Source organism: Pteropus alecto, unplaced genomic scaffold (assembly GCF_000325575.1).
Source record: "Pteropus alecto unplaced genomic scaffold, ASM32557v1 scaffold90, whole genome shotgun sequence".
NCBI classification, from domain to species: domain Eukaryota; kingdom Metazoa; phylum Chordata; class Mammalia; order Chiroptera; family Pteropodidae; genus Pteropus; species Pteropus alecto.
This window is the reverse complement of record NW_006429894.1, coordinates 1442337-1468333: the sequence shown is the minus strand read 5'-3', so window position 1 is coordinate 1468333 and position 25997 is coordinate 1442337. Positions and strand designations below refer to the sequence as shown.

Here is a 25997-nt window from a genome sequence, read left to right as displayed (position 1 = left end):
TTTCTTATCTCTTTGTTTCTGGAATGTTCGGGGAGACTTGCGAGGCCATCATGGAAGCCAGACCCCACCTTCACAGATGGGTCCCCCTATGAAATCTAGGTGACGTTGGCAGTGAGTCCTCAAGCCTCATGATTCTCTCTTCAGCAGAGAATCTCCCCTCAGCCCAGCACCTCAAAGTCACCATCTCTGGTGCTAAGATTCTTCTGTTTTTGCTTCACCCCAAAACTTCCACCCCTAACCGCGTGCCTCTCTGCTAACTTTCTCGGCAGCCTTGTAAGACCAACGTTCTCACTTAGGTCCCCTTCAATCCCTTTCGCTAGAGAATTGTACTCTCTGAGTTGAAAGAAATCTTGGAGGCCATAGCGATCAAGGCATTTACCTGGCTTTACCATTTATGCCTACTGTTCAAATACTCTCCAAAGACTACTTTTTTAAAAAAGAAAAGCCTAGTTTAGGGGTACGCAGCTTAAATGATCTGAAACGTGTGCTTTCAAAATCTCCTACAGCATGGCTGAAACTGGTGATTCACAAACATTTGAGTCTGAGGACTCCGTCTTAAAAAAAGTCTTTTGAAATAAAACAAACTTCGTTCTTAAGCATAAGTATGGACCCCGAAGAGTTTTTCTTGATGTGAGTTATATCTATACTTACCCTAATGCTAATCAAAATCGAGAATTTAAAAATACTTATTTACTATTAATTTAATAATAATAAATCTAACACATGTTAATATAAATAACGCTTTTATAGAAAGATAAGCACATATTACGAACCAAAGATTTAGTAAGAATAGCGGCACCATTTTATTTATAATGTCTATATAAATGTCTGTCTTAGTAGAAGTCACCTGGATTCCCATATCTGGTTTTACATTCTGTCTGGTGCAGTACTATAGAGCTTCTGGAAACATCCAGCTTCCACTTTTTCCAGTGAGAGAGAAAAAGGGCAAATAATATCTTAGTATTATTATGAAAATAGACCCTTGAAGGTTCTTGGGGACCCCCCTGCGTCTCTAGAACACACTTGGAGAACCACTGGTGTGAGCCAACTGGAGAAAATTCTTTCCCTCACACAGGCAACATAGTCCAGGACTGTATCTTCTTCCATGTAACAGTATTTCAAGTATGCGAATGTGTATCTTGGATTCTTGCACTATTTCTTCTTAGGAGAAAAATGCCCTACGTCTTCTTAAATTTTCTATATTTGGCGTGCCGTGCTGGACCCCTGGTCACCCACCACCCTCTGGTTAGCCTCTTCCGAATGCTCCCAGATTTCAGTCCCATTCTCACTGTGTGGTGTCCTGAACCGAACAGAGTCATCCAGGGACCCAGTGTCTGGACTCAACTGATGTTTGTCTTCTGAAGGATGGGAAGTGACTTCCGATGAGAAGTTACCGTGTCCATCTGGGTGGCCAGCGTTTTAGATCCTGTCACACCGGCGATCTCAGAGTCGACCCGATCGGATTCAAGGAGCGCATTTGCTCCGTGCCGTGTTGGTTATTTCGATCATATCGATAAAAATAATTATTGAAATGACTGATAATATTGAGCACCTGAAATATGGCTGTATTATGTTTCCGGGGTCACTTGGACTCGGACGTTCCTGAGAGTTGTGTGTTTAGAGACACATGTAAGAATATAAACAAGCCTGCATTAGCAGAAACGTGAATGTCGACATGCATTGTAAGCGGGAAGGTCACGCGTCGGAGTGGTTTATTTGGTCATGAGGAGAGAAAGGATAGGAATCCAAATAGAGAGAAAAGGAGGAAACGGAATTGTGAAGCTCGAGAAGCCTAAGTGTCGTCTTCTCCTCGCTGGGGGCGCCCCTGCCTCTTCCAGGCGTCGGACTCACCGGTGTCCGGTTCCACCGTCTCCCTTCTCAGGGCAGAGGCCGACAGGCCTTCGACCTTCGGCGTGCCCGCCTCTGCAACGGTCCCGTCTAGAGGTTTCCATGGGAATTATGGAAATCGTAGCTTCTCCTCTGAACCCTCGCCCTGGACGGAGCACCCGCTTTGTGCCGTGACTCCCCACGGAATGAACGCGGGAGGGAGGGGCTGAGCCACCGCGGGCCCCCCGCCCCCGAGCTCCAGCCACCTGACGTGGGACTCCTTCCCAGGACTGTGCGCTTAGAGAATGCGACAGGCCCCTAAGTGTGCGACGGTCACACTACCGTTGGATAGCGGCGTCTCCCGACGCAGTCGCACGGCGAGGAGGGCTGAACCCACACGACTTCTCTGTGGAGTCGGAGGCCCCAGACCTGAGCCCCGCTGAGCGCACCTGCTCCCTCCGTACCTGGCTGAAGTCCATTCTTTTCAGTCCCTTAATGGAGCCAAACCAGGCTGGTCATGGGCACCGTTTGAATAATAATGATCTTTAACTTTTTATCTCTCTTTTGAAGAACAGAGTTCTTTAGGAACAAGGTCCCTTTATCTAATTAAGAACGCTTAGATTCTCATGAAGCGTAAGAGGGCACAGGTGTGTCTGTGGCAGACGGAGGGATCGGTCCTGAGTCTGACCAAGCCGATGTCCTGGCAAGCTTCTGGAAAGAGCAGAAGGAGATATTCGTCAGCAGCTTGGTCCAACGGAAGCTCGGTCCGCACCTGGACACTGGAGCCCCGTAACCTCCCGCTGAATTCGGGACTGATCTGGTGGCACTAATGGGTGGTAAAAGTTACAAGGTGGCGTTGTGCTCGATCGAGTTTGCAGACCTCAATAACCAGCCTTCCCAGACTTCGGTTCCTGCGTTCCTTCGGGACAGTTGCTTGACCTCCATGTGCCTGAGTCTCCTTGTCTACAAATGGTGCTGATTTGAGCATCTACCTCACAGGTAATAAAGAGTAAATGGCGCATAGACAGCGTTCAATACACGTCAGCAATGATTATTACCATCGCTATGCCATGGCGTCACGTTACCTGCCTTCCAGCAGAGGGGAACACAAACTAAAGAATTTTCTGCACTAATAATAGCAGTAAACATTTTCGGTGCTTTGGAGCTCAGCCCCTTTGATCCACGTGGGTTTAGGTCGTCTAAGGAGAAGTATATCAAGTGGCAAGAAATGGGAGTGAGCAGGAAGGGAAACGATGCTATTTAAGGCAGCGTCTGCTGTCATTTTTGGCCGTCCGCATAAGTTTATATGTTCTAAGAAAGTTGGTCTGTGGATAATTAAAGCATCGGTGTCTGTGGCCAGCTGTGAGAAAGAGGAACAGGCGACCTTCTCATATTTGAAAGGGAACTGCGGACACGGGAAAATATTTCCTCAAAATGGCAGTTCGAGGTGAATTCTGCTGTGATTGTCAAGTATTTGACAGCCAAAGAAACGACTTTGTTGGCAAAAAGGCGTTTAAAGCTGCTGCTTGTGTAGACACGCCAAGCCCCGACCTGTCTTTCACAGACCGGGTTTCATTGGACGTGACGTTTTCGTGACCTCCTTGGGGCCCAATGTAGAAAACAACTGGGTTTTTTGTTTGTTGGTTGGTTTGTTTTTGTTTTTGTCAACGGACAATTTTGTAGGAGTTCTGGCACTCGATGACGAAGTCTCACTTAGCGGAGTGGCCTTTAATGTGACTCAGGGAACGCTTTGGGCAAGTTTAGAAAATTCCAGCTCGGATATGGCAGCGCCGTTGTGGCTGACACGCTTGCTTCGGGCCCGGGCGTGTGGCACAGCAACGGGCTGTTTGGGAAAGAGAGTGTGGTGTCCCCTCGGAGGCGCCGGGCCCCCGAGAGCCACCCCGCTGTGGCCGAGGACAGGGTCTCCCTCCGCTGGCCTCGTGGGCTCCGTGAGCACCTGCCCCCGGGGAGTCCCGCATCGGCCCCTTCTCCTCCGGCTTCTGCTGCTCGCCCATCGACGGGTTCAGGACAAGAAGAGAGAGGAACACGCCGTCTCGATCCAATTCGGGCTGATGTTTTGAGGGGCCGCTCATGAAAACTTCAGGTCTCCCGATTTGGGGAGTATCTTTTGAATCCAAATGGAACCGGAGCCAGTGTGAGGGGGACGATTCTGGAACATTCCCTCCCGCAGCCTTGGATGCAGTTTCGCGCATCGTTGGACTATCGTATTTCCTAGGGGAGTGCATTTATTATTTCTCATGATTCCGATGGGCGTGTTTTGGCATCCAAAGGGGCCAAAGAAGTCAAGTCAGGCGGGAGCGGGGTTACAGCAGCTGGAGCGCAGACAGTGACTTAGTGAGCGAGTCAGCTCCCCAAGGTACACGGACACAGGTCTCAAAGGTGGACCCTCGTGGCTGTCTGAGGTATCTGGGGGACCACGGTGACATTTCATCCCAACGCCTCCACGCACTATGTGTCCCCAGGAACAGATGAACTCAGAACCTCCTGCCCCTCTGCCTCAGCTCCTTACCGCCCGACATCCCAATGGTTTCCGTACAGAGCGCATCCGTGAACACCGTGGCACGGACTAGGGGACACGTTCGGCAAAGGGCCGAAGTATTGGCGAACGTATTCTGTTCCGCACATTAGGGACAAAATGAGAATATGGAGAAACGTAAGTGAATCCTTCCTAGTCCTGGGGAGACAGCTCCAGCGCACGCACCATTCGGAATGTCAGTGGTATGTCTTCACCTACCAAGGGCAGCTCATCACCTTTCAGTCTGCTCAAATAATCACATTTGAACATATAAGGAGAGTGGTGGGCTTGTGCTCATAGAGGTTCGAACAATGGAAGCAAACGTGTGTGTGTGTGTGTGTGTGTGTGTGTGTGTGTGTGTGTGTGTGTGTGTGTGTGTGACTTCTGTAGGAAGGAGGGGCAGCAGCAAGGGAGAGATTCTGTTGGGGATCACAGTGTCCCCAAAACAGAGTCCCTGGATTTAGCAGATCTTTTCTAGGCCAAAACTTTTTAGAAACTATTTGTAAGGCTGGTCTATCTTACAAAGAAATGGAAATAATTTAAAACATTTGCAAAACATGTCTAGAGGCTGAAGTAAATGTAAAACCGCAGGGTCTGTTAATATATTAACTGAGTTTAAGACACAAGAGCAGACTTCATACACGCGGAGAGCCAGCACAGAGCTGGTGAGGAACATTCTGTCTATGTGAGTCAGACCAGACACAGAAGTTAAGGGCAGAAAACATTCCACGAGCAAAGTGACGTTCACACTGTCTTCAGGGTAGACTGTGAATACTTCCACCATGATATACTTTTTAAAATAGTAGGTTCATTTTCATTTGTCCTTATAAGTTAAATGCAACCTTGCTTGAACACAGATGGCTATAAGAAACCTCCAGAATGGTCCTGTAAGGTTCCTGTATCGGTCAGCTTTGTATTCAGCTAGCAGACAAGAGAAATATAATTACTAGTAAAGAGGAGCCACGTGGCCAGGCGTCTAAGAGGAATTTAGTTCATGGTGAGCAAGAGGCAGGAGGAGGCCGCGAGCAGCCCGGCCTCTTCCCGTGTCTCTTTTCTGCCATCGTGTCCCGCGGGCTTCGGTCCTCATGCTCGCCGCCTCACGTGTCTTGATGGCTGCTGTGCATCCACACCTTGCATGTGTATTCCAGTGAGAAAAAAGGGAGGGACAGAGTGGCAAGAGGTGTTTCCTAGTGACCTTTGACTTTGTTTTGTTTGTTCGTTCGGGGACCGAAACCTTCCCTAGAGGCCTTGTCTGCACTCATTGACCAGAAATGCCTCACGGGACCATTCATTGCTTTGCGGGGAGAGATGTGGGGGTAGAGGGGGCACTGAGAAGGGAAAAGTCTAGCTTTCCAGCCTCTCTCATAAAATTAAACAAGGAATAATGACATTATGAAAAGCTACTGCGTCTTGATCTTGTCCGCTAGTTGCCATAGCTGGTCGCCGCGTCATGCGATTCGATCTATGTGAGGCCATTTTATCTGACGAGCTTTCCAAAGAAACAGAGTCAACTCGCCTCAGATGGGAACGATTCTGTCTCGCAGTGAAGGGTGATAAAAGATTTCGACTTCTCTGGCCAAACAAGTCTGAGAAGCCAAGATGTGGGCTTTGGGGTTGCATTGCTGATGGATAGCGAAGGCTGGGGCATTCATCCATTCATTCATTCGCTCATTCACTCATTCACTCGTTCCAGCTGTTATTGGACCCGTACTAACTACGAAGCTGTGAGACCCACCCTGGGGAGAGCTCAGAAAAGAAAAAGTCACGCTCTCTGTCCTGAGAACGTGTTCCCTATATTCATGGGATAAGACATGTAGACATGTATGAAGCCAGCAATTCACAGCGCTCCCTAGAAATACAGAAAAAAGACATCCATGATTCGCATCCGTCGTCTCTGTATCGAAGCCCTTTAGGCAGGAACGTGGGGTGAGAAAATATTTATTAAAAATAAACTAGGAGGGAGCGGGGGAGGGGCTACTCTGGGCCTCTCAGCGAGAGGGCGGAAGCTAAGCCAGGACACGGGGATCCAGGTGGCCGCTCGCCCCGAGTGCCCAGGGCGGCCTTAGAATGTGCTCGCGCCACAGCGGGGCGTCGGCGTCGGAGGGGCGAGGGTGGCTCCCAGGAGGAGAGCAGGAGTGGAGGAGGCCAGTGAGCCACGTGGCTGCGCGCGGGGGGAGCATTCCAGGTCCCCACGGCAAAGGTGGAACACAGCGAGACACGCGTGCCCTAAACGCACGCACAGAGGGACATGATGGCAGAAAGTGATGTCATCGATTCGGAGTTCCAAAGGCCATCTAGGAGTCAGCCAGAGGAAGCAGGGGAGGGAGGGCATGGCGCTTGGAAGGAGCAGGAGGCAGCGAGGCGTCGGCGGTCCGGGCCTGCGTACCAGCCGACGGCTTTAGCTTGGCCAAGCGCCTCCCGTGCCACTGCTAAGGGCAGACGAGATGTAGACGAAGCAGGTGAGGGACCCGCGGGCTCACAGAAAGGCCCTTGCGCTCGGCGGGGAAGTACCAAACGAGGATGGTGCTTCCAATGGCGCGGTTTGGAGGAAAGAACAATGGTCGGGGGTAAGGCGGGAATGGGCGATAGGGCATCCAGGAGGTTCTGTCTCAGGAGAGGTGATTTTAAAAGCGAGAAGAGAAATATGGCAGCAGCGCGAATGTAGCCCAGGAAAAATCAAAGAAATTTTCGGATCAGGCGAGAAGGGTGGCTGGGAGCAAAGCAAAGGAGCAGAGGAGACTGAGCCCGGAAATCTAGAGGCGCGGTCAGCACGGGGTCACAGGTTTCGGACCCCCAGAGCATCGGTAGATGTCCTTGCCTTTCAGAACGGGCAGATCCGTTTCTCCCCGTGGAAGGATGGAAGCCCTTTGCTGAAGAGATAGACATTGAAGGGGGTTGAGGAGAGCTCAGCAAAAGCCTGCCATCCACCCCTGTCGCAAGCGGCAGGACCACCTGAGGGCTACGATGCATTTAGCCGGAAGGTATTTTTATATGCACAGTAGGTGACACGTGGCATATTGGCTGAAGTATGTGAAATCGGTGATGTCTGCTCATCGTCGACTTACAAAAGACACCATTTTGTATGATTCAGCCTAATGGCACTTGTTTCAAAGGGGTGACTTCTGTGCACGTAACATGGGTGACATAGTGCCCACAACTAGAGCCCTGGGCAAAACCTGCAAAGAAATAGCTCAATGGTTGCATAGTAACCACAAAAAAATGATCACGGTTATTTTCAGAATTCAAATCGTGGTGGATTTTAGCGTGGCTTGGGAAATAACGAATTTTTCACGTCGCTTCCTCTGTCACCAGACTCCTCTGCAAGGTTCTGTATCGCTGACTACTCACCTTGGTCACCTGCCAGCTCTCCCGATGCCCGCTCCCGCCCACCCACACCCGATGTCCTCTTACGCGTTCTGACACCTTGCTGGCGCTGCCTGGGCCTCTCTACGCCCTGCTCTTCTGTGTGCTCCCAGAAAGAGATCTTTTTTTAAACTTTGAGAACCTTCATTCTTTACCAGCATACGTCTTTCCTATGACACTCAGCCAGTTGTTAATGAACTGCCGTTGTGCAGAGGAAGACTAAGTTTGCTTGTGGATGGGTGTGTGCTCATGGGGGGAGGACAGCACCTTCGTTTCTGACGCTCACTAAAAGCGACTATGCTTAGAAAAGAAATGAACTCCTTTGAGTCACTGAGAAGTAACTTGATGACTTAGAAAGTCTACTACAAGGCTTCCTCGATGTAGTGGGTGGGGAGATGACCAAGTGGTGTGATCAAGATTTTTTCAAATTATAAAGCCTGAGACATAAGTCGACTTGCTGCTTTTGAAAGAAATTATGTGGTTAGATTTAAAAGTTAACGATTTCTTTTAAAATCTTCATTATAAAGTTTTCCCCTGGTTTTCATGCCATGTCTAACTTTTGCTCATCATCCCACTGCTGAATTGGGCAGAACCCCTGCCTGTCTCTCTGCAATGCCATCTCTCCCCCAAGCAAACAAAAAACCTATTTGTTGTACGAAGAGATGCAGTCAGGATATTTTTCCACATCAGTTTGTATTTTCACTCAACTAATGACCCAGCTTTCGAGGAGTCGAGTCTAGCGAACGATTTTTCCCAAACTGCACAGTCTTTCGTCATCCCGAGTCGCATTTGTAAAGGGAATGAATTTAAATCAGGTACTCCTTCCGCGTCACTCAAAGGGACCTTAGCAAAGACAAACTAATAGCGTTCCCTTTTTAGTGTTTCCGTTGCGAGCATCTTAGTCCGGAACTATAAGAATAAATGCTAATTTTTCTATGCCCCCCCAAAAGGTATCACTAGCTCCTGATTTAAATTCATTGTTGTACCTATCTCAGGAGTTTTGATAGTGGTAGAGGCATAATACTCTCTGGCCTCATTTAGCATATGAAAATTAGGTCACCGGTGAAACACCCCCCTGGCACAGTTTGGCTGGGGCCCACGTGACAGACTTAGCCTTAAATATTAAATATGAACATTTCAATTGTTAATTTAGCATTTTTAAGGAAAGACGCTGGAAGCCAAAATCTCCATGACAACATTTGTATAATTTACTATTAAAAATCATATTCGGCTTCCTAGATATTAAATCTGATCAGTTTGGGGGTTAAAGATTGGTAATAAGAAGAAATATCATTGAAGAAAAACACTGAAAAAGAATATGTGATAGCTTCGGACACATCCAGCACTGAAAATTATAACAAAGACTTAAAAAAAATTCCCTAGTGGATTTGGCAGATAATAAGCCCCAGAAATATTTACACGATTTTCTTTCCTTAAATCTTTTTTCGTGGACTCCAAACAGTTTCTAGATATTATCATCACAACACGATTGTGAGAGAAGCAGTTTTAATGACAGTGCAGCTGGGGGACGAGCACCTGTGGGCTCCTGGTCTCTGTCTAGTTACTGTTCCCCACTTGCTTCTTCCCCTGCACGGACTTTTTCCAGATTTTTCTTGCCAGCCCTACGGCGAGCACGCTTTCCCTTCCGGTTCCCTTATCCGCCCCCTGTTTTCTGGCTGCTTCTCCCAGTGGCCCCTGAAACCACTTGCACAAATGCCCGGTATCGCCGCCGCCGCCCCCCAGGCTCTAAACAATTCGATCCAACAGACTCAGCTTGAGCGTTTGCTTCGCTTCATCTCTTGGGGACATTCGTCCCTCTTGACAACTTCCTTCTTTTTGAAACTCTTTCCTCTCTAGTTGTCATGACACATGACAGCACCGTTGCCAGGCCGTCGACCTCCCTCAGCCTTCCGGGCCCTGCTTCTCCTCTGGCCCCTCACGTGCTGCCACTGTTGGTGTATTCCCGGGTGACGTCACTCACTCTCGTCGCTTAATTTCTCTTCTGCAAGTGGGTCACTTCGACCCCGCCTGCTGCTGGAGGACTTGGCACTGTCGTTACCATTATGGTTTGGAAGTAGGTTCACTCACCCAGACCGTTTTTCATTTGCCCCCGGGAGCGTTGGCTGCGGGGCTGCGGGCTGGCCCCGGGCACTGCGTGGAGCCTCAGGAAGCCACGGGCTGAGGGGCGAAGTGGACGATGCCAGCGTCGGTTGGACACAGTCTTGGGTGTCCTTTGGCTTCGGGAATCCCTCAGGTGACCGATGAAAAAGAACAGAAAACCACTAGGAAGCCAGAAAGAGGCCGTGTCTGTTTCCATCCAGCTGCGAAAAGCCTCTTTTCGAGACAGATGGTAGATTTTATCAGTCAGCGAGGGGCTTCTGAGGTGGTTTTCGGGGCGCTCGCCTGGAAGCGGGGTCATCAGAGCAGGTTTGTGAGTGGGGCCTGGGCCTCGGAGCCCAGGGGAGGCAGCTGGGACCCCGAGTGTACAGACAGAATCACAGGCGACAGGGCACTGGAAGCCACGTGTTGGCGAGGGCTGGTAGCCTCGTTGTCACTCACGAGCCTGGCTTCTGATGAGGGGCCTTCGAAGCCCTCTCGGGACGAGGGGACGTGCCAAAGGAAGGCAGTGAAACGGGGTGCCGAGTGGGACCAGCACGCTCCGGCGGAGGGGCGCCCGGAAGCCCAGAATCCGGGAGGGGGACCCCGTTCTTCCTTGCCCAGCGTCAGATGCATAATCGTAGAAAAATGATGCAAAAATCCAGAATCCCAGACAGTGGGCGCCCAGAGTCCCACCGCCATCTCATCATTGATGACGGAATGAGATTCATGTGCCAACGCAGTGACCGGATGGCCCGCCCTGGTGGCTCCCCAAAGGAGTTTGAACTCTCACCGGATTCTGAAATCTCCTTTGGAGACTCTTCCCGTCGATGGCCACCGAGAAGACGAGGCCGGGGGAGAGGCGGCCGCTAACTTGAACCAGCATTCGCTCGACCCCACTACGGCGGTGCCAGCCTCTCGCGGAGCCCTTTGCCAGAGCTGCTCCATCGAGTCCCCGCGTAGTCCCACCCGCCCTGCTGTGACGGCTCCTTTGCCACGTGGAAAAGCTCACGGATGTTTCAGCCGCACGAGGACCCAGCTGGCTGAGCTGGGGTTCAACACCAGGCCCGCAGGGGGAGAGGGCAGAGGCCACGCTCCTTCTGGCTACCGTTTGGCATTTTGCTCTTTACTGTGTAACAGAAACATAAATACACACGAAAATTCTAAAGAATATGAACGTGCCGAGAGGAAACGCCATGCTTTCTGGGGAAACGAGAATTCGCGCATGGCGTAGCTTGCGATGAGTTTCAAAAGTATGTTGCTCTGAGTCTGGGCACCGTGAGGCCAGAGGCACAAACTATCTCAAGTATCATTTGCTTTCTGTGAACTAAGCATTGGGTAGGACACAAGGGACTCCGATTTCACCAGTGCCTTTAAGAAACACAAATAGAATTCACAAGTCCGATGGCCGACGGTGACCGTCTTGATGGCGGTGATGACAGTAACGACCGGGTTGCTAAGCGAGGGATGCTCAGTGCTGACTCACGAAGTGTCTCGCAAACGCTGTCCCCTTGAATAGCCATTGAGTGGATATCCTATGGATACCCTAATATCCTATGAGTGGATATTACAGACTCAGTGAAAAAGAGCTGACATTCGGAGAGGGGATGTCGCTTTTCCGAGGTCACACAGCTGGACAGTGGCCGTGCTGTGAGCCAAACCTTTGTGTGCCGTTTCCAACTCCCGTGACCTTCACTGGACCACTCCGTGTAGAAAGAAAATGGGTCTGTTCGCTCAGTCCCTGAGATGCATCCCCGTGAGTGGGACGCATGACGCTCACGCTAAACGTTAGGTGGCCTCGGCGGCCGGGGAAGACCGGGGAAGCGGTCACGGAGTTGGAGTTTGCACCAAGTGTCGAGGATGGCTGTGGTTCAGGGTCATTTCAAGGAGGAATGACAGAGGGTGATGCCAAAGAGACAGGCAAGGGGGAGACATGCCCCCAAAGCCTTCCTGGGTGACAGTAGAGGTGCGTGAACTGAACGTGGCTTCGCCCGAGCACATGGAGAACGTTACTGGACGGGCAGTTTGGAGAAGGATGGTGAAGCGCTTCCGACGACAAGGGCGAAGGTTTGGGAAACGCCTCGTAACACATCTCGACAAAGAAGAAGCAGCAGATCTGAGAGGGGGACCCGGGGGCAGGGCCTGGCGAGCTCGCGGGAGGGAGCGGGGCGGCTGCGGTTCGGACGCCCAGCACGAGGTCTGGCGAAACAGGAGGTGCCCAGAGCTCGAAGGACAGTGGGGGCAGCGGGAGGGGAAGGGCCAGGCCCCCGGGTGCTAGGTGTCTGAGCGCCGGGTGCCGAAGCTCAGCAGAGGCCCTGAGCGCTCCCGTCCTGGAGCAGGGACATGGGTCGGAAGACGGAGGCCCGGGCATCTGGTAGACCCGGGGCTGGGGTTTTCGCCCTGTTCCTCACTCATTCTGTATGGGAGCCATTGACTTCCGCTGCCGTTCTGTGCATTTCCTGGTTCATGAAGCAAGAGCAGTAACACTTGTCATGTCGAGGTAGTATGAGGAGCCCGAACATGTTCCTTTTTCACTCAAGATGGAGGAAAACTGTTCTGACATAAAAAGGCAGGAAACACTGACCCAATATGATTTTTTCCCAAAGCAGCTGGAAAAAAAAAAAAAAAAAAACGTATTTCCTGCCCTTTCCTAGGATTTATAATTTCTGGATGGGAATGTATTATTTTAATTTTTTTTTTTTTTTTATATCACGAAGCTGTTATTTTTAGTGAAAACATAAGACAATTGGTAGAAATACTCAGCATGGAAAGCTTTTGCTCACCAGGGCTGAAGGGGGTCAAGTAACGTACCCCGGGCAGCAAAATGATCCTACACGTTTCTGAGTTCCAGAATGATCTTTTGTGAGACCTCCCAGTGTGACTTTAAGGAAGCCGCGTGGCGGATTTCGCTCAGGACATTGGCTTGCGCGGGGTGCGGTGTGGTCACATCCACATAGGACACTGAGAAACCGCACAGGTGTGGAACACCCGCCTCCACTCTTAGGTTACCTTATAATCGGGGGGAAAGTGAACCCTATTTAACAAGGAAGCACAGTCGTCCTGCTTTTGTTCTATGGAATCGATTTTCTCCAAGTTTCACTGTGTATTATTAGCGAATCCCATTTCCTTCCCGGCCAAGGGGAGGGCCCCCCTGTGTCACATGGGTGAGGCTGAGTTTAACTTTTTCCTCCCCACGAAAGTCACACAGGCCAGTGCTTTTCAAACCGAAGTGAAAACACCCCTGTTCCTCATGATCAACCTCATCTGTGGAAAAGAGAAAAGAAAGAAAGAAAGAAGAAAAAACCCAACAAAACAAACGAGCCTGGAGTTCAGGTTCGGGGCGGCAGCTCGTTGTTTCATGGGCGGCCTGGGCAGAAAGGCAGAGGTGGCGCCTTCGCCCCGGCCGGCGTTGCCATGGCAACCTGTTGCCCCATTCAGAAGCTCCGGGCGCGTAACCGCACAGGCCGCACCTCTTCCTCTCCCCCCGAGCCTCGGATAAGAAAAACAGAAGCACAGCGAGAAGGGAAAGAAACCACAAGAGCAGAGCGGCCGCTGCCGGGGCCTCTGAGCTGAGCATGGCGGCCCCGCCAGCTCAGCTCGCCAGGGGCCTGGTCCGTTTGGAGCGGAGCTGCTGCCGTGAGGCCCGGCTTCCCTTCTAAGCCGAGAGTCCATCATGTGCTTCTGCGCGGAGTGTCCACTGATCGGGGGCTGTGTCGGCCTCCGCTCCCGTCGCTGGCTTCCGTGGATTTGGGTGGTGTCTGTGAGATGGGGCCCCGGGGGGTCAGGGGGCCCCCATGTCCTGCTCCGTTCGGGAGCTTGAGTGTAGACAGAGTGACATTTGAAGCGCGTTTGTTCCCTTCTTTGAGGATCTGGGTAACATTTCTGAAGGACAAGTTCACACCAATGTTGCCACAGGGCTGTTCACACCACCCCTCCACGCTCCCCACCCCACACACACCTTTTTTTCTAAACAGTAAAGCCGACCTCTCTCACAGTCACTGTTCGAGCAATTTGCACTTTTTAAAAATAAGTTTCCACGTGCGACTTCCTCTGAAACCCACTTCGATGGGTCGTGCCCGGCAGTGTGCTGCTCATGGTCGGGTCTCGATGGCATTTTTAGCACAAGGACTGGATGTGCCGTTAAGGAGTTTTCTCTGACAGCAGAATCTCCTCAAACGAGCTTTTCAGAGTCAGACGGATCAGCATTTAACAGCAAACTGCTGTCACTGCCACCTCTGTCGCCTGGCATAGATTTATTTATTTTTTAAGCCATCGTCTGTGAAAAGAAGGTAATACCGTCTACTTTGTAGGGTTTCTGCAATGATTAGACAAAGCCATGTGTAAAATTATTTAGCCTGGTGCCATCCACGCAGTAGCTGGCGATTAAGTGGTCACTATAATGAATAGTACTGAAGACAGTACTATTATAGCTGCTAAAACAGACTCAGCCCCGGAGCAAGCATCCTTGGTGACTCTTTGTGTCCCCCCGGACTATGCTCCTACCCTGCCCTACCGAAGGGCTGCAAACACCCACGCTTACCCAGGGCTTCCCCCGATGCAAAAGCCGCTGCTGTCTTTAGTCCATCTTAAGAGTTAGGTATTTATCCCTGGATTGAGATAAATGAAGAAACGCACAGACATTTAATGTGAGCTTAAACCCATCCTGAGAAGTGTTCTGAAAGTATCTTCACCAACGGTTCTGGACGCCTTTCCCCGCCACACTCAGCCTTAGAGCTGTGACAAGGGCCAGCGCACAGAGGGCCACCCACAGGCCTCGCACCCACGGAGCCAGAGCTGCAGAGGCGGAGCCTGGCACCTGTGCTCTGTTTTCATCTGGTTAGTTTTTATTTTTAATCTGATGCACCGCCAAGATGAACACGAACCTTGATTTTGTATGTATTAGTACTATGATACTATTGATTCTCTCTCTCTTTTCTGTCTCTCTCTCTTTCTCTCTCTTCCTGTCTCCCTCTTTCTCTCTCTCTCTCTGTATCTGTAAGTACATCACAGAACTGAAACAAACCGGAACCGTGAGCTGTTTCTGAAGAACACAGCTCCACAGTCCTCATGCGTCATGGCAGTGTTTACAGTCTGCCCGTGGAAAAACGGGTTCGTGGCAAGACCTTTTGGGAGCTTTGGGGTTAAAGGAAGCTACATAGATTTCTCTTTGCCTTTAATACATTAACATGCTTTATAAGATCTCCCCGAGGGACATGTGGCATGAAATACTTCTGAAACAAATTTGACCGTGGGACATTTGAGGACACGCGAATCTAAATCAAAGACCTCAGAGGAGCCGTCATTACACAGGAAGTGATCATCTGTTTTGTTTTGTTTTTTTTCCCCCATGACTTATAGATAAATAGGTTAAGATAGAAAATAAGGCCGAGTCATCAATCTTTTATAGATGGTTATCTTGCCTTTATTTATTTATTTATTTTTTGTTATTTGTTCCCTTGATCAACATGGCTGAACTTGATAACATGATGTTTTAAACCAAACAGGAAAGACCTAGAAATACACGTCTAGTGTTAGAGGTAGTGTGTGCGCACACCCGTAGGGGGGTGAATGAGAATGTTTGTGATGCTGCACAGGACAAATCTGGAGAGATAGACGGCTAGATACCACTGCTATATTTAAAAATAAATTCTTTACTTTCACTCTGCCCCGAGGCCCTGTGCACGTGCCTTTTTCATCCTCACTTTTGGATTCTGATATCTTTCTTCCTTATATTTTTCTTCCAATGTGTGTGTGGAAAGTTTAAGTAGCATCGTAACGTCTATAGGGAAGAAAGAGCAATCCTTTGCCCCCATCCGACTCCCCGGTCTCAATCCCCCGCTTCTAGAAGCAAACGCGCAACTTTAGGACAGTTCTCCACCTTTAAAAGGCACGTGCTGTTGTACCATCGTTTCCCTTCTTCGGAGATCGTAGCCAGTGTCTGTCAACTTCCTCTCTTGACCTTGAAGTGCTGCTCTTTGTAGCCACCGTCCTTTGTCAGTGGACGCCATGTCGTCTCATCTCTGAAGACGTGAAGCAGTTGGTTTTGGGGTTTCTCCTTGTTGTGTGTCTCTCTCTCGGGCTCTTTCTTGTCAGAGGCTTTGGTCTGGTGTTTCTTGGGTGTCCATTAGTATTAAAGATGTGGTGTCTTAAACAGATATGCTGGAAAGTACCCCGAAATTCTGTGGGAGTTGGTGGGGCTTGTAGGCCGTGGGCCCAACTGCTCTGCATGGAGTCAGAAAGGCATGTAAGCTTATTGACTCTTAGTCCCCTTATCTGTCAGGGGACATACATGTCAATGGATTAAAATCCTATGTTTCTGTATGCGTCAGAACTCTGAAAACATCTTCTGGTGGTGAGCGGGAACTGTTTTACTCATGGAATTCTGGGCCTTGTCACAGGATAACCAACATTTTAACAAAAAGGACAGGGAAGTTATTAGGAGACAGACTCTCCTTCACGGTAACGCGTGAAGGAGTGTGATTGTGCACCATTTACTAAATTCCTCCGAGTCTCGGTTTCATTCCCTATAAAATAGGAAAGATCATCGCTACCTCGTTGGCCCGTGGGGATGCTCAAACGCAAAAAGAGAAGCAGAGAGATTTACGCAGCGTCTGGTACATAACGAAGCTCTTGCTATCATTAGTATATTATCATCATTAAATCTATGATGTTATATCAGTATTATCATTATTATATTATAACCAGTGTGCCATTATAATGATATAGGAATATCACATTATCGTTATTATAGATTATAATGATAATCTAATTACAATAATTAGATTATATAAGGGAGGGAAGAAAAGACTGTTTTCTGGGCCTCACTGAAATCCACATACTATCTTGTCACTTGCAAGAGTGTTCACTCCATAACCACGTTCGAATTTGATGTGATTTGCTCAGTTTGCTGTCTGTGGACCTTCTCCGGTCTGCAGTCAGTAAAAGTACAACTTTTAATTTATTTATGCGTTGTGTGATTAGCATGCCTTGCAAATCAGAGGAAGACCGTGCATATCTGTTTCTGGCCGTTTTTGGTCTTACTTTGCTCTCTCCGTTTTGCACGGCCCGCGTCTCTGCGGAGGCCAGACACGCACCCCCCACCCTCGAAACCTGCCCCCCGCGCCTTTGACGCAGCTGCTGCGAATAAGCGCTGGTTGCTTCTGTTCCGTTTCGCCCTCCGTCCTTCTGCTCTTCCTAGATTTGTCGAACCCGACGTGTTCAAATCTCTTTGGAGATGCGATGGCTTTCCGTTCCTTCCTCGGGGGTGAGGTGGGAGCGGGCGGCATTTCAAGCTCTTTCGAAATGTCGCTTTCACTCCACTGATTCCTAGTTGTTGTTTTTTTTCTGAAAACTCTGATGGGGAACTTCGGGGTGTGACTTCAAGGTGACTTTGCATTGTGATCCCTTAAACGTTTTGAGTTTTTAAAGAAACATATCGAGAAAGGTAAATTCAGGAACAATGCACGTGTTAGGATGACATGGCCTGGAAGAGCCCGCGTTTTTTATCTGCGTCTTCGCGCTGGGTGTGGGCGCCCGGCCGGCTCCCCTGGCTGTTCTCAGCAGGCTCTGGCAGGAAGAGTTTGCTGGTAAATGCTTTAAAGATTTTTGGTGCTATGGTGCCCCCTACTGGAATATTGCTAAATATTTCTTTGTCTAAATAAAAACCCAAGCGTTTTCATTCAAAAAAGAAAAAAAAAAAAGTAGATGATACAGTCCCCAGTAAAGCGAAAGAATGACCCATAAAAACACGAAGTGCGTTGCTGTGTCTGCTTCACTATAGTCATCTGATGTGTCTATAGGATGTAAGGAAAGGCTCACTGCAGCTCAGACGTTTAGGAAAACCAAAGCCTGTTCTTTCCTGTCAGCCGCATGTTTTTCCTGACGTGTTTTCCTCACCCGGCGTCGTGCGTGTGGAATGTTTACCTATGTCGCGGTGCTGTCGCTGTTAGCACAATCTCCTACTATTCCCTATGATTCCACTAGCAGGATATGGTTGCTTTTAAGTGATGCACGGAGTCAGAGATCAAAGAGTACAGGGCTGCCCGCCTACATCCAACTCGAGTTCTTCCTGCACTGGCCAAGCAGGTGACTCCGTGACCATACACCGCCGCCAGACGGGTAGGTCGTGACATCGTCACACAGTCACATGACCGATGGGATCGGGTCTTCTCGTCGAGAGGAAGATTCAGCGCGGTCTCTGCTAACTGTGATTGTGGGAAGGACGTGATGCAGTCTGCGTCCGTGAACTGTGGGGAGCAGGCACCTGGAGTCGGGGTCGAAGGAGCATCACGAAACGTGGGAACGACATGACCGGCTACTGCGGACATCTGCTGGCGGAGCCTCTGCCAAGTAGCTAAGAAACCTCTCCTGTCCTCCAGCTCGTCTCCTGTGTGACAGGTTCTCTGTGCAATGCGTCAGTGTACTGCTTACCTGTAGGTGACAGCCATTAGATCATGTGTGGGGAGAGGTTGGAAATATCCTTGAGATAGTAGTTGGAATTTTAACTAGGCTGTTGCATGGACGTTGCCTCTATCTGTGTTCCTACTTCGAGATTTGTAGTTAAATGGTTTGGTATTTAAACAAGCCATTAACATTTTTTTTAAATTATGCCATCTAGTGGGTGCGGCTTATGGAAATAAAGTGTCATTTCAAGTGGCGTTGCTGCAATACCTAAATATTTTCTTGAGGACATTCTCTTAAATGAAGGAGTACCCCGATAATTTCCGTGTGACTCGTCGCGTTGGCTAAAGGTTTTTACAGAGACTGAAAATCTGCTGAGAGAGGTCTCTGTGACTACGAGGACAGGCAATTTGAGTTTTACAGTGATGCCGAAGGGTTGGAATTGTTTTCCAGAAAAAATAAAGGCTGTGTGTGTGAGAGAGAGAGGGACACTCTCTAAAGAAGCTGAAATGAGGAGGGAAGACAAAGAAACGGAGAGAGACGGACTCTGGCGACCTCGTTCGTGCCGCCGAGTGCAGCAGTGACTAAAGCCAGAAGCGCTCTCGGATATTTTAGTTACAGGAGCCAGCGGACGGCTTTTCGCAGAAGTCATTTCGGTCGGATAACTTCGCCTGTTATTTTCAAGCAAAAAAAAAAATCTCACGCGACACTCCCTGATGGTCGCAAGTTCTCACTTCCCATTCATTCCTCCGTCCGCTGCGATCTGTCGTCCAGCCTCGGCCGCCCCCGAGAGCTCTGCCCCTAAGTTCCCCTCCGCGTCTGCTGGAAATCATGTCCCTTGTCCTTTCTGGAGAATTAGAAAACGTTAGGCAGTCTCCCTTTTTCCGAAACCACCTTATCCCTCGAATTTCTTCATTTTGCTGTTTTTTACTGTTTTCCTTCCAGCCTCTCTGCGTGTAATTCTCTCCCTCTTTCTTCAAATCTTAAAACTGATCACGGTCGGGGCATCACCCTCTTCTTATTCTCTAAATCGACGTTCTCTTCCGTGGGGTTTCATCCACGGTCGGGGTTTTGATGGTCAGGCACATGCCAGCAGTTTCCACGTTTCTGCATCCCGTCTAAGTCCTCCTTAAACTCCAGACGCACACGCCAAACGTTCTGCCCGACGCCCTCCCCCAAACGCCCGGAGCTGCGAGCGCCGTCTCCTCCGCAGACCCGGCTTCCTCTTGTCCCGTGTGCCCCACCTTCTCCTGTGTCCTTACGTCAAATCAGCTGCTAGGTTTCTCCTCTATATTCATTGATCCGATGGCTTCCATCGCTTTGGGAAAAAAGTTGGATCTCCTTCTCATGGCCTGGAGGGCTTGTTCCGGCCTCTTCTGCCCAAGTCGTCATCATCAGATCTGTTGGATTTTTCCCTCGCGTTGACTCGTTGGCTCAAAATCATACGACGTTACTTACCGAACACCTGTCATAGGCCTGGTTCTCGGCTACAGAGCTTCACGCCCTGACCTGCTTCCCCGCCTCACGTGATGCTCGCTGGTCTCGGGAGAAGGAATTTTGCTTATTAGTTGGAATCAAGTACATCTGCGACCTAAACGTCTTCGCAGACTGCTGGAGATATAAGTAGATCTCACGGATGATCAGCTCTTCACGGGGAAAGGACCTTGCCTCATCGTAACCGAACCCAGCACCGAACAGCATGCCAGCCGAACAAGGAATATTTCTCGAACCTAATGGAATCAAATGAACCTTTTTGCAGTTCTAAGGAATTAGGTGTTTTTATTGAGAAAGGGCATAGCAAAATAGTTTTAAATATTTAAAAGCTCACATAGTCCTTGGACAAAGTGGAGGCAGGTATTATATAAGAAGTGCTCACACACGCGAACCAACTGAAATGTTTCGAATGTGGCAGTGAGCGGAGATCTTCACACTGTGGCAATAGTCTAAAATTGTCACTATTATGAGGATTATTTTTCTTTTCCCTTAAAACACAAGAGCTGTGAGTTACTGCTACACTGATATTTTTTCTTATTATTTCCCTTGCAAATCAGCACAATTCTAAGAACTTAATTTAGAAGGAAATAAGAATAAATAAGGGGAGAAGGAAAACTATTAATGGAAAAAGGAAAATGTTATTTTATATAAAACAGAAAGATAAAAGCTCACTAAACAAAAGGTGGGACAAAAATATAAATAATGTAAATTTTAAAAAGTACTTAAATATGAATGATTAAGAAAAAGTAGAGAGAAAATGAGAAAATGAGATATTATATATATTTTAATCATATGTATTTTATTACACACTTACATATAACATATAAATATATATCACATATAAAATACAAAAAGAACTAAACCAGGAAATGTCCGTACAAATACTGGGCTATAACCCTCTGATGGGGAAAAAAAAACTTTTCCGATCAGTTCGTCCTCAGAAAATAAAATCTCAAGCCATTTTGATCACGATGCAAAGGTATCTTAAATACTAGTCAATTTGTTCTTCCATCTGAAACCTAATTCTCTCTCATAACGTCAGCCGACTGTTATTCGGGAAAGAGGCTCGTGATCCGTTTAACAGACGTTTGCCACCACGGGGGATGAAAACGCGTCTCCGTCCCCGGCAGACGGGGTGCAGTCCCCATGACCCCACTGGAACCGGCCGCCCCGCGCTCCCACAGACGCAGACGATCCGCCCCGTCAGCCTCGTCCCTCTCACCGCTTGGACTCCAATCGTTTCTTCTCGGAACGGCCTCTCCTCTTCCTCTTGTTGGCTTCGGCTTTCCTCCGACCTAGAAAGTTAGGTCACCGTGGCCGGTCTTCTCCTTAAACATCACTCAACTCCAGGATCCGTCCTGGGCGCCCCTCTTTCGTGTCACGTGGGGGTCCCCTCCAGCTTTAGAGCTGCAGAACCCATCTGCGTGGAGTTCTACGGCCTCAGCCCGGAATCAAGTGCATCTGTGACCTAAACGTCTTCGTCCAAACGCTGCTGACGTTTCTACACGGGGGGCCCGAGTGTATTGCATTTTCCTCTGCCACCTGTTTCCTTTCTTCTTTGGCTCAGTGGAAGCTTCGTGAGCTCCCCACTGCGACTCACCAGGGTGTTGCGATGTCAACCCAAACGTTCCCTTACTACCCGTTCTCTGCCTCCTTCACTTCCGAAGATTTAGAGCGTTTCAGTGACCACCTCCTTAGAGTCTCGGGGTTTTTTTTCCCCTGGTACCATCTTCCTCATGTGCAGCACCATCTTTCTCGTCTGCCTTCTCCAGTTCTCCCGTCCCCCGCCTTCTGATAACCTATTTTCATTTCACGACTCGCTTGACCTAAACTCGAAAAGCTTTTCTATGACACCTGCTCTTACGCATCTCCCTCCAATGGCCGCCTGCAGTCTCGGAGACAATCCCAACTTACCATTCCTCTAGGACTAAGCTATCTGTTTTCAATCTTCGAAGTCACAGCTTAAATGTACCCGAGAGACTCTCTCTAACGCCACCTCCACCAGCCAGCCACCAACCCTGGCAGTCTAAATCAGGTGACCCTCCTCTATGCTTCTCTGGCATACTCTGTCTCATCTGCCATCACGGTCTATGGCTTTTAAAAAATTATTATTGTACAGCTAACACCTCGTAGGTAGGTGTTCAATCGATAGTCATTATCTACATAAACGATGCCTTCGGAGAAAACTTTCCAAAAGTCTTTCCAGAGTCTTTTGTGGGTTTGGAATGAACTCCAATAGCTCTCTTCTATCCTATTATTTTTCTTATTTAACCTGAGAATTAGAAAACGAATAGCATAGTTTTGACACACGTGGGCTTTGTGAACTTGACATCGAGAGAAGAAATATATAGTTTCATTGTGGTAAAAGGGACTAAAAATTGAAAATCGTCACTTTGCTCGTGCCAACTGCCAGAGATGCTGTGTATGTATAAATCTAATCCATGTTTACATATGTGTAGGAAATTCGAAAGTTACTGAGAGATGTTTGTTTTCGTTTTTTTGCAGGAGATAATACAACAGTCCCTTCCACTCCTGGTAAGAATTAATATTTGCATTTTATATATTTTATCTTTTGTCGCTAAGTTTATATATTTAATGTTGATAAAATCTTCTATTATCTAGTGAAATCATTTTGTAAGGATAAACTTTGTAATTATGAATTGTTCTTGACATTTGCTTGTTCTTAACATTTCTGCTTATAAGATATAAAGTTTGATAGCTACCTGAACATATTATTATTTATCTATGTATTATTGTATATAAATTATAGCTGTTCTTAAATGACAGTAAGCCAAATGGCAGGATTCCAATCTCTTTTTAAATTTTAACACTATAAATAAATCAATTTAAGTTAGATCAAAAAACTTTATAGTTAAAAATGAGTTAAGGAATTATGTGAGGAAGTACAGAGAATTTTAAACATATTTATGTGTACATATACATACATATACGCATATACACCTATATATCTTCCTTCGAGAGAAAAGCTTTGAGACTAAGATATTTTGTAATAATTATTTCCAAATTCTACTGTCACAATTGTACTCAGTCTTAACAAATATCCTAGTCCTGAGATAAATTTAGACAATAAATTCATACATAATATATGCAAAATAAGAGAGAAAAACTAGGCTGCATCTGGTTAAAAATAAATTACATCACTTAAATGTTATTGTTATTGAAAGTGTATTATTAATTTCCTGATTAATCATAGGGTTGACAGTACACATTAAGAAGGTAAGTAAAGCTATTAAGACGATGCTGATTTAATAATTATAATGCACAGTTCTAACGAGACACATTCAAAACGCTCTGAGAACTGGATTATTAAAGGAATCATTTTAATAAGTAAATGAAAATGCATTACTATGCAAATAGTAACAAAACACTCCTGGATCTGCATAAGAAGCGTATTCTCTCACTTTTTTTTTTTTAAAGAAGATCTAATATTAGAACTTTATAGTTTTATAGTACGGCAGAGAGGTTTTGTAAATCTATGAAAGTCATTACTACAGAGGAGATTGTGACCGGCGTATGCCATTTACACACATACGACGACTCAGCAACTCTACCTTTCACGGAAGAGTGAGCGAATCTCAGCCACAGACCCCGGCTGTTTCCGCAGGAAGGGGGCTGGGAAAGGGATGGAGAGGGGAGAACTCAAAATGTTCCATGACTCACTGCCTTCTCGAGTGTCCATGCTCTCCACACTGACTCTGTTATAACGAGCCCCCAGTGATGAAACCAGGTACGTTAAAATCGTGCCCCAAAATGCAAACGAGAACGGTCTCTCCTACAAGAATATAATCAGTAAAAACCAGTGGTGTCTCCAAAGCGGGGCACAGGGACAGTGTAGAAATGGCGATGGAAGGAAGTGTGTTTTCTAATTCTAAATCACATTCTTATTTATGGAACTTTGCAATGGGCACTGAGCTTCAGATGTGTGCAGGAGGATGGAGGCTTCTGGGTAGAAGCCATCTTTAAGAATGTTAGTCGTCGAAATAGGGTAGCGTTATCGCGTGAGGCATCTGGAGTGATCTTCCTTCTCGTCTCTGTAATTCAAATCTGACGAAAGACTGAGAGTGGGTGAGAAAGAGACCACTGGAACCCCGACGACACCAAAGTCAGTTTAACCTAAAACGAGCGAACTATCGGTCAAGTCTATAACGATGACGGTCGACGAATGGCATTGGGTAGAACCGTAAGGTCCTCCCTCCCTCCCTGCCCTCCTCTCTCCCTCCCCTGTCTTCCTCCCGTCTCTCCCCACCCTCTACCCCACCCTTTTTTAATTCAACACGGAGCAGGTGAGAGAATGCTCAAGTTAGACCGAAGATTTTACTGAAGACAGGACGTCGCTACTTGCCTATTAGTTGGATATGCTGGCAAGTAATTACGGGTGGACGTTTGTTAGAGAAAATATTTATTTGTGAGTTATTAGGTGGTGAAATTTTAGGAATTGAAATTTTCCTTTAGGAAATAACAGACAACAACGGTACGATCCCTTTGGGTCTCTGTCACCACCGAACAACAGTTCTGCAATATTTCGTGTCCACTGGCGCTGGGACGGTCCGCTTAGTCCGGGAGGTTTTTATACGGTTTTGGCACAAACGGATTTCGCGTTGTTTCTGACACTCACGGATGAAGCCGGGTCTTCTTCGCATCATTTCTGGTCTGCTTTCCTCATTCCCTATTCAGCAATCTCTCATTTTTGTTCTAAATTCTTTCCTGCTTCATCGCGGCTAGTTGTTTGTCTGTTTCTCGCATTTTCTTCTTCTTCTCACGTCTGTGCCATTCTCTCTTATCCAATCTGTTGACCCGAATTTGTAAAAAAATATTTGTGTGATATAACTCGATTTTGTTAATTCAATCTTGCACAATGTAAATTTTGCCATGAATAGAAATACATGATACACATAGAAAATTCAGGAAAACTGTACCTCTCTAATCCCAATATCCACAGATCACAATAGGCTTTTTGTCTCTTAGCAAACAACTTTGGCGTGGTTTCCATTTCTTCTGTACAGAAATACACTTTCTAAAGAGACAGCACCGAACAAAATTCAAGGCCTCTCATGCACGGTGCTAAATCGCCCCGCGGAAGCCACCGCGTCCGCACGTTCGTTGTCGGCTAACGCCACCTGCTCACGTTAATCTCCTTTCTAAAGAATCGAAGCTGTGGAAAGTGTTGTTTCCACATCTCGGCTGTGCTCCTTTGCTATCGGGCGGTTGCAGACGTTCTCGCAGACGCGGGCCGCGTGTGTGTCCGTCTGCGGGCTTCGTTCCCCAGTCTTCCGCCAGCCTCCGCTTGGTTCGAATTTGATTTATCGACGAAATTAATGTGCACGTGGAGCTTCTGCCTTTCACTGTTCCTCCTGGAACCCGTGGTCCTTCTACTCCCCTTCCCGCTCTACCTGCCTCTGCCCTTTTTGCACGGGCATCTTTGACGGTTTCTTGCCTCGTGCTTCATCCTTCCCGACCCTCTGGCTTAGGACGGGCGGGGATCCGGCTGCTGAAGGAGGGGCAGGAACGGCCGCTTTCAGCTGCGTTTCCAGATGTTTCTCTCTGGCCACCGCACTGCGGCTGCCGTTCCCAGGTCCACCTATTGCATCTACACGTCCGTGTGCAGCTCTATCTGTGTATATGTTTGCGTGTGGACGTGTAGACGCACTGACAAATCTATACGCACCCCAGACACATCTGAACACTGTGTGCGGACACACGCGCGTGTACACACGTGTGTCACACACGCACCGGAGCGACTGGCGGTTACGCAGCGCGGGCGAGGACGCGTGTCGCTGTCTGAGTCGCAGGCTGACTTTCTCCTTCTTCTGTCTCTCACGAACGTAACAGGACCGAACGCAGCAGAAAAGTCCAGCGCTTGGTCTCCAGGTGACCTCTTACCTGCTCGCACCACTCCATCCTCACCCGCAAGCATCTCTGAACGAGAAAGCGACTCCTCAGAGCCCACGCCGCCCCCGAGTCCAGGCGCGCCCTCCGCAGAGGCGCCCCCGCAGCCCCCGGAGAATGCTAGTAGCCCTGAGCTGACGGGGTGGCACCGAGGTGCGAACCGAAGGGGCTCAGGGAACCTGGTCTCTGACGTCACCAGGACAGTTTGCCGTTACATTGTGTGCTCGGTCTCTCTGTGTGTGATTTTATGAAAGTGTCTAAGAGGCAGGACATGTAGGTGTTTGTGGGATGTGGCCTGACTCGCATAGTGAGTACGTGTTGTTAGGGGGCAGGACGAAGGAGAGAAGCCCCCCCCGTCTCCCACCCCCCAACA

At 48.3% G+C, this 25997-nt stretch overlaps 1 protein-coding gene across 5 annotated transcripts in view; it reads left to right on the top strand.

Moving 5' to 3' along the window:
• Positions 1 to 25997, top strand: part of PTPRC (protein tyrosine phosphatase, receptor type C) — an 83807-nt gene that overhangs the window by 19754 nt on the left and 38056 nt on the right. For 3 of the 5 annotated variants that reach the window (XM_025044713.1, XM_025044716.1, XM_025044712.1), the window contains 2 exons: positions 22223 to 22252; positions 25568 to 25777. In XM_025044713.1, the coding sequence (XP_024900481.1) occupies positions 22223 to 22252; positions 25568 to 25777 (240 nt within the window). The remainder of the gene's footprint in view (positions 1 to 22222; positions 22253 to 25567; positions 25778 to 25997) is intronic. The other 2 variants (XM_025044720.1, XM_025044718.1) reach the window with 1 other exon arrangement.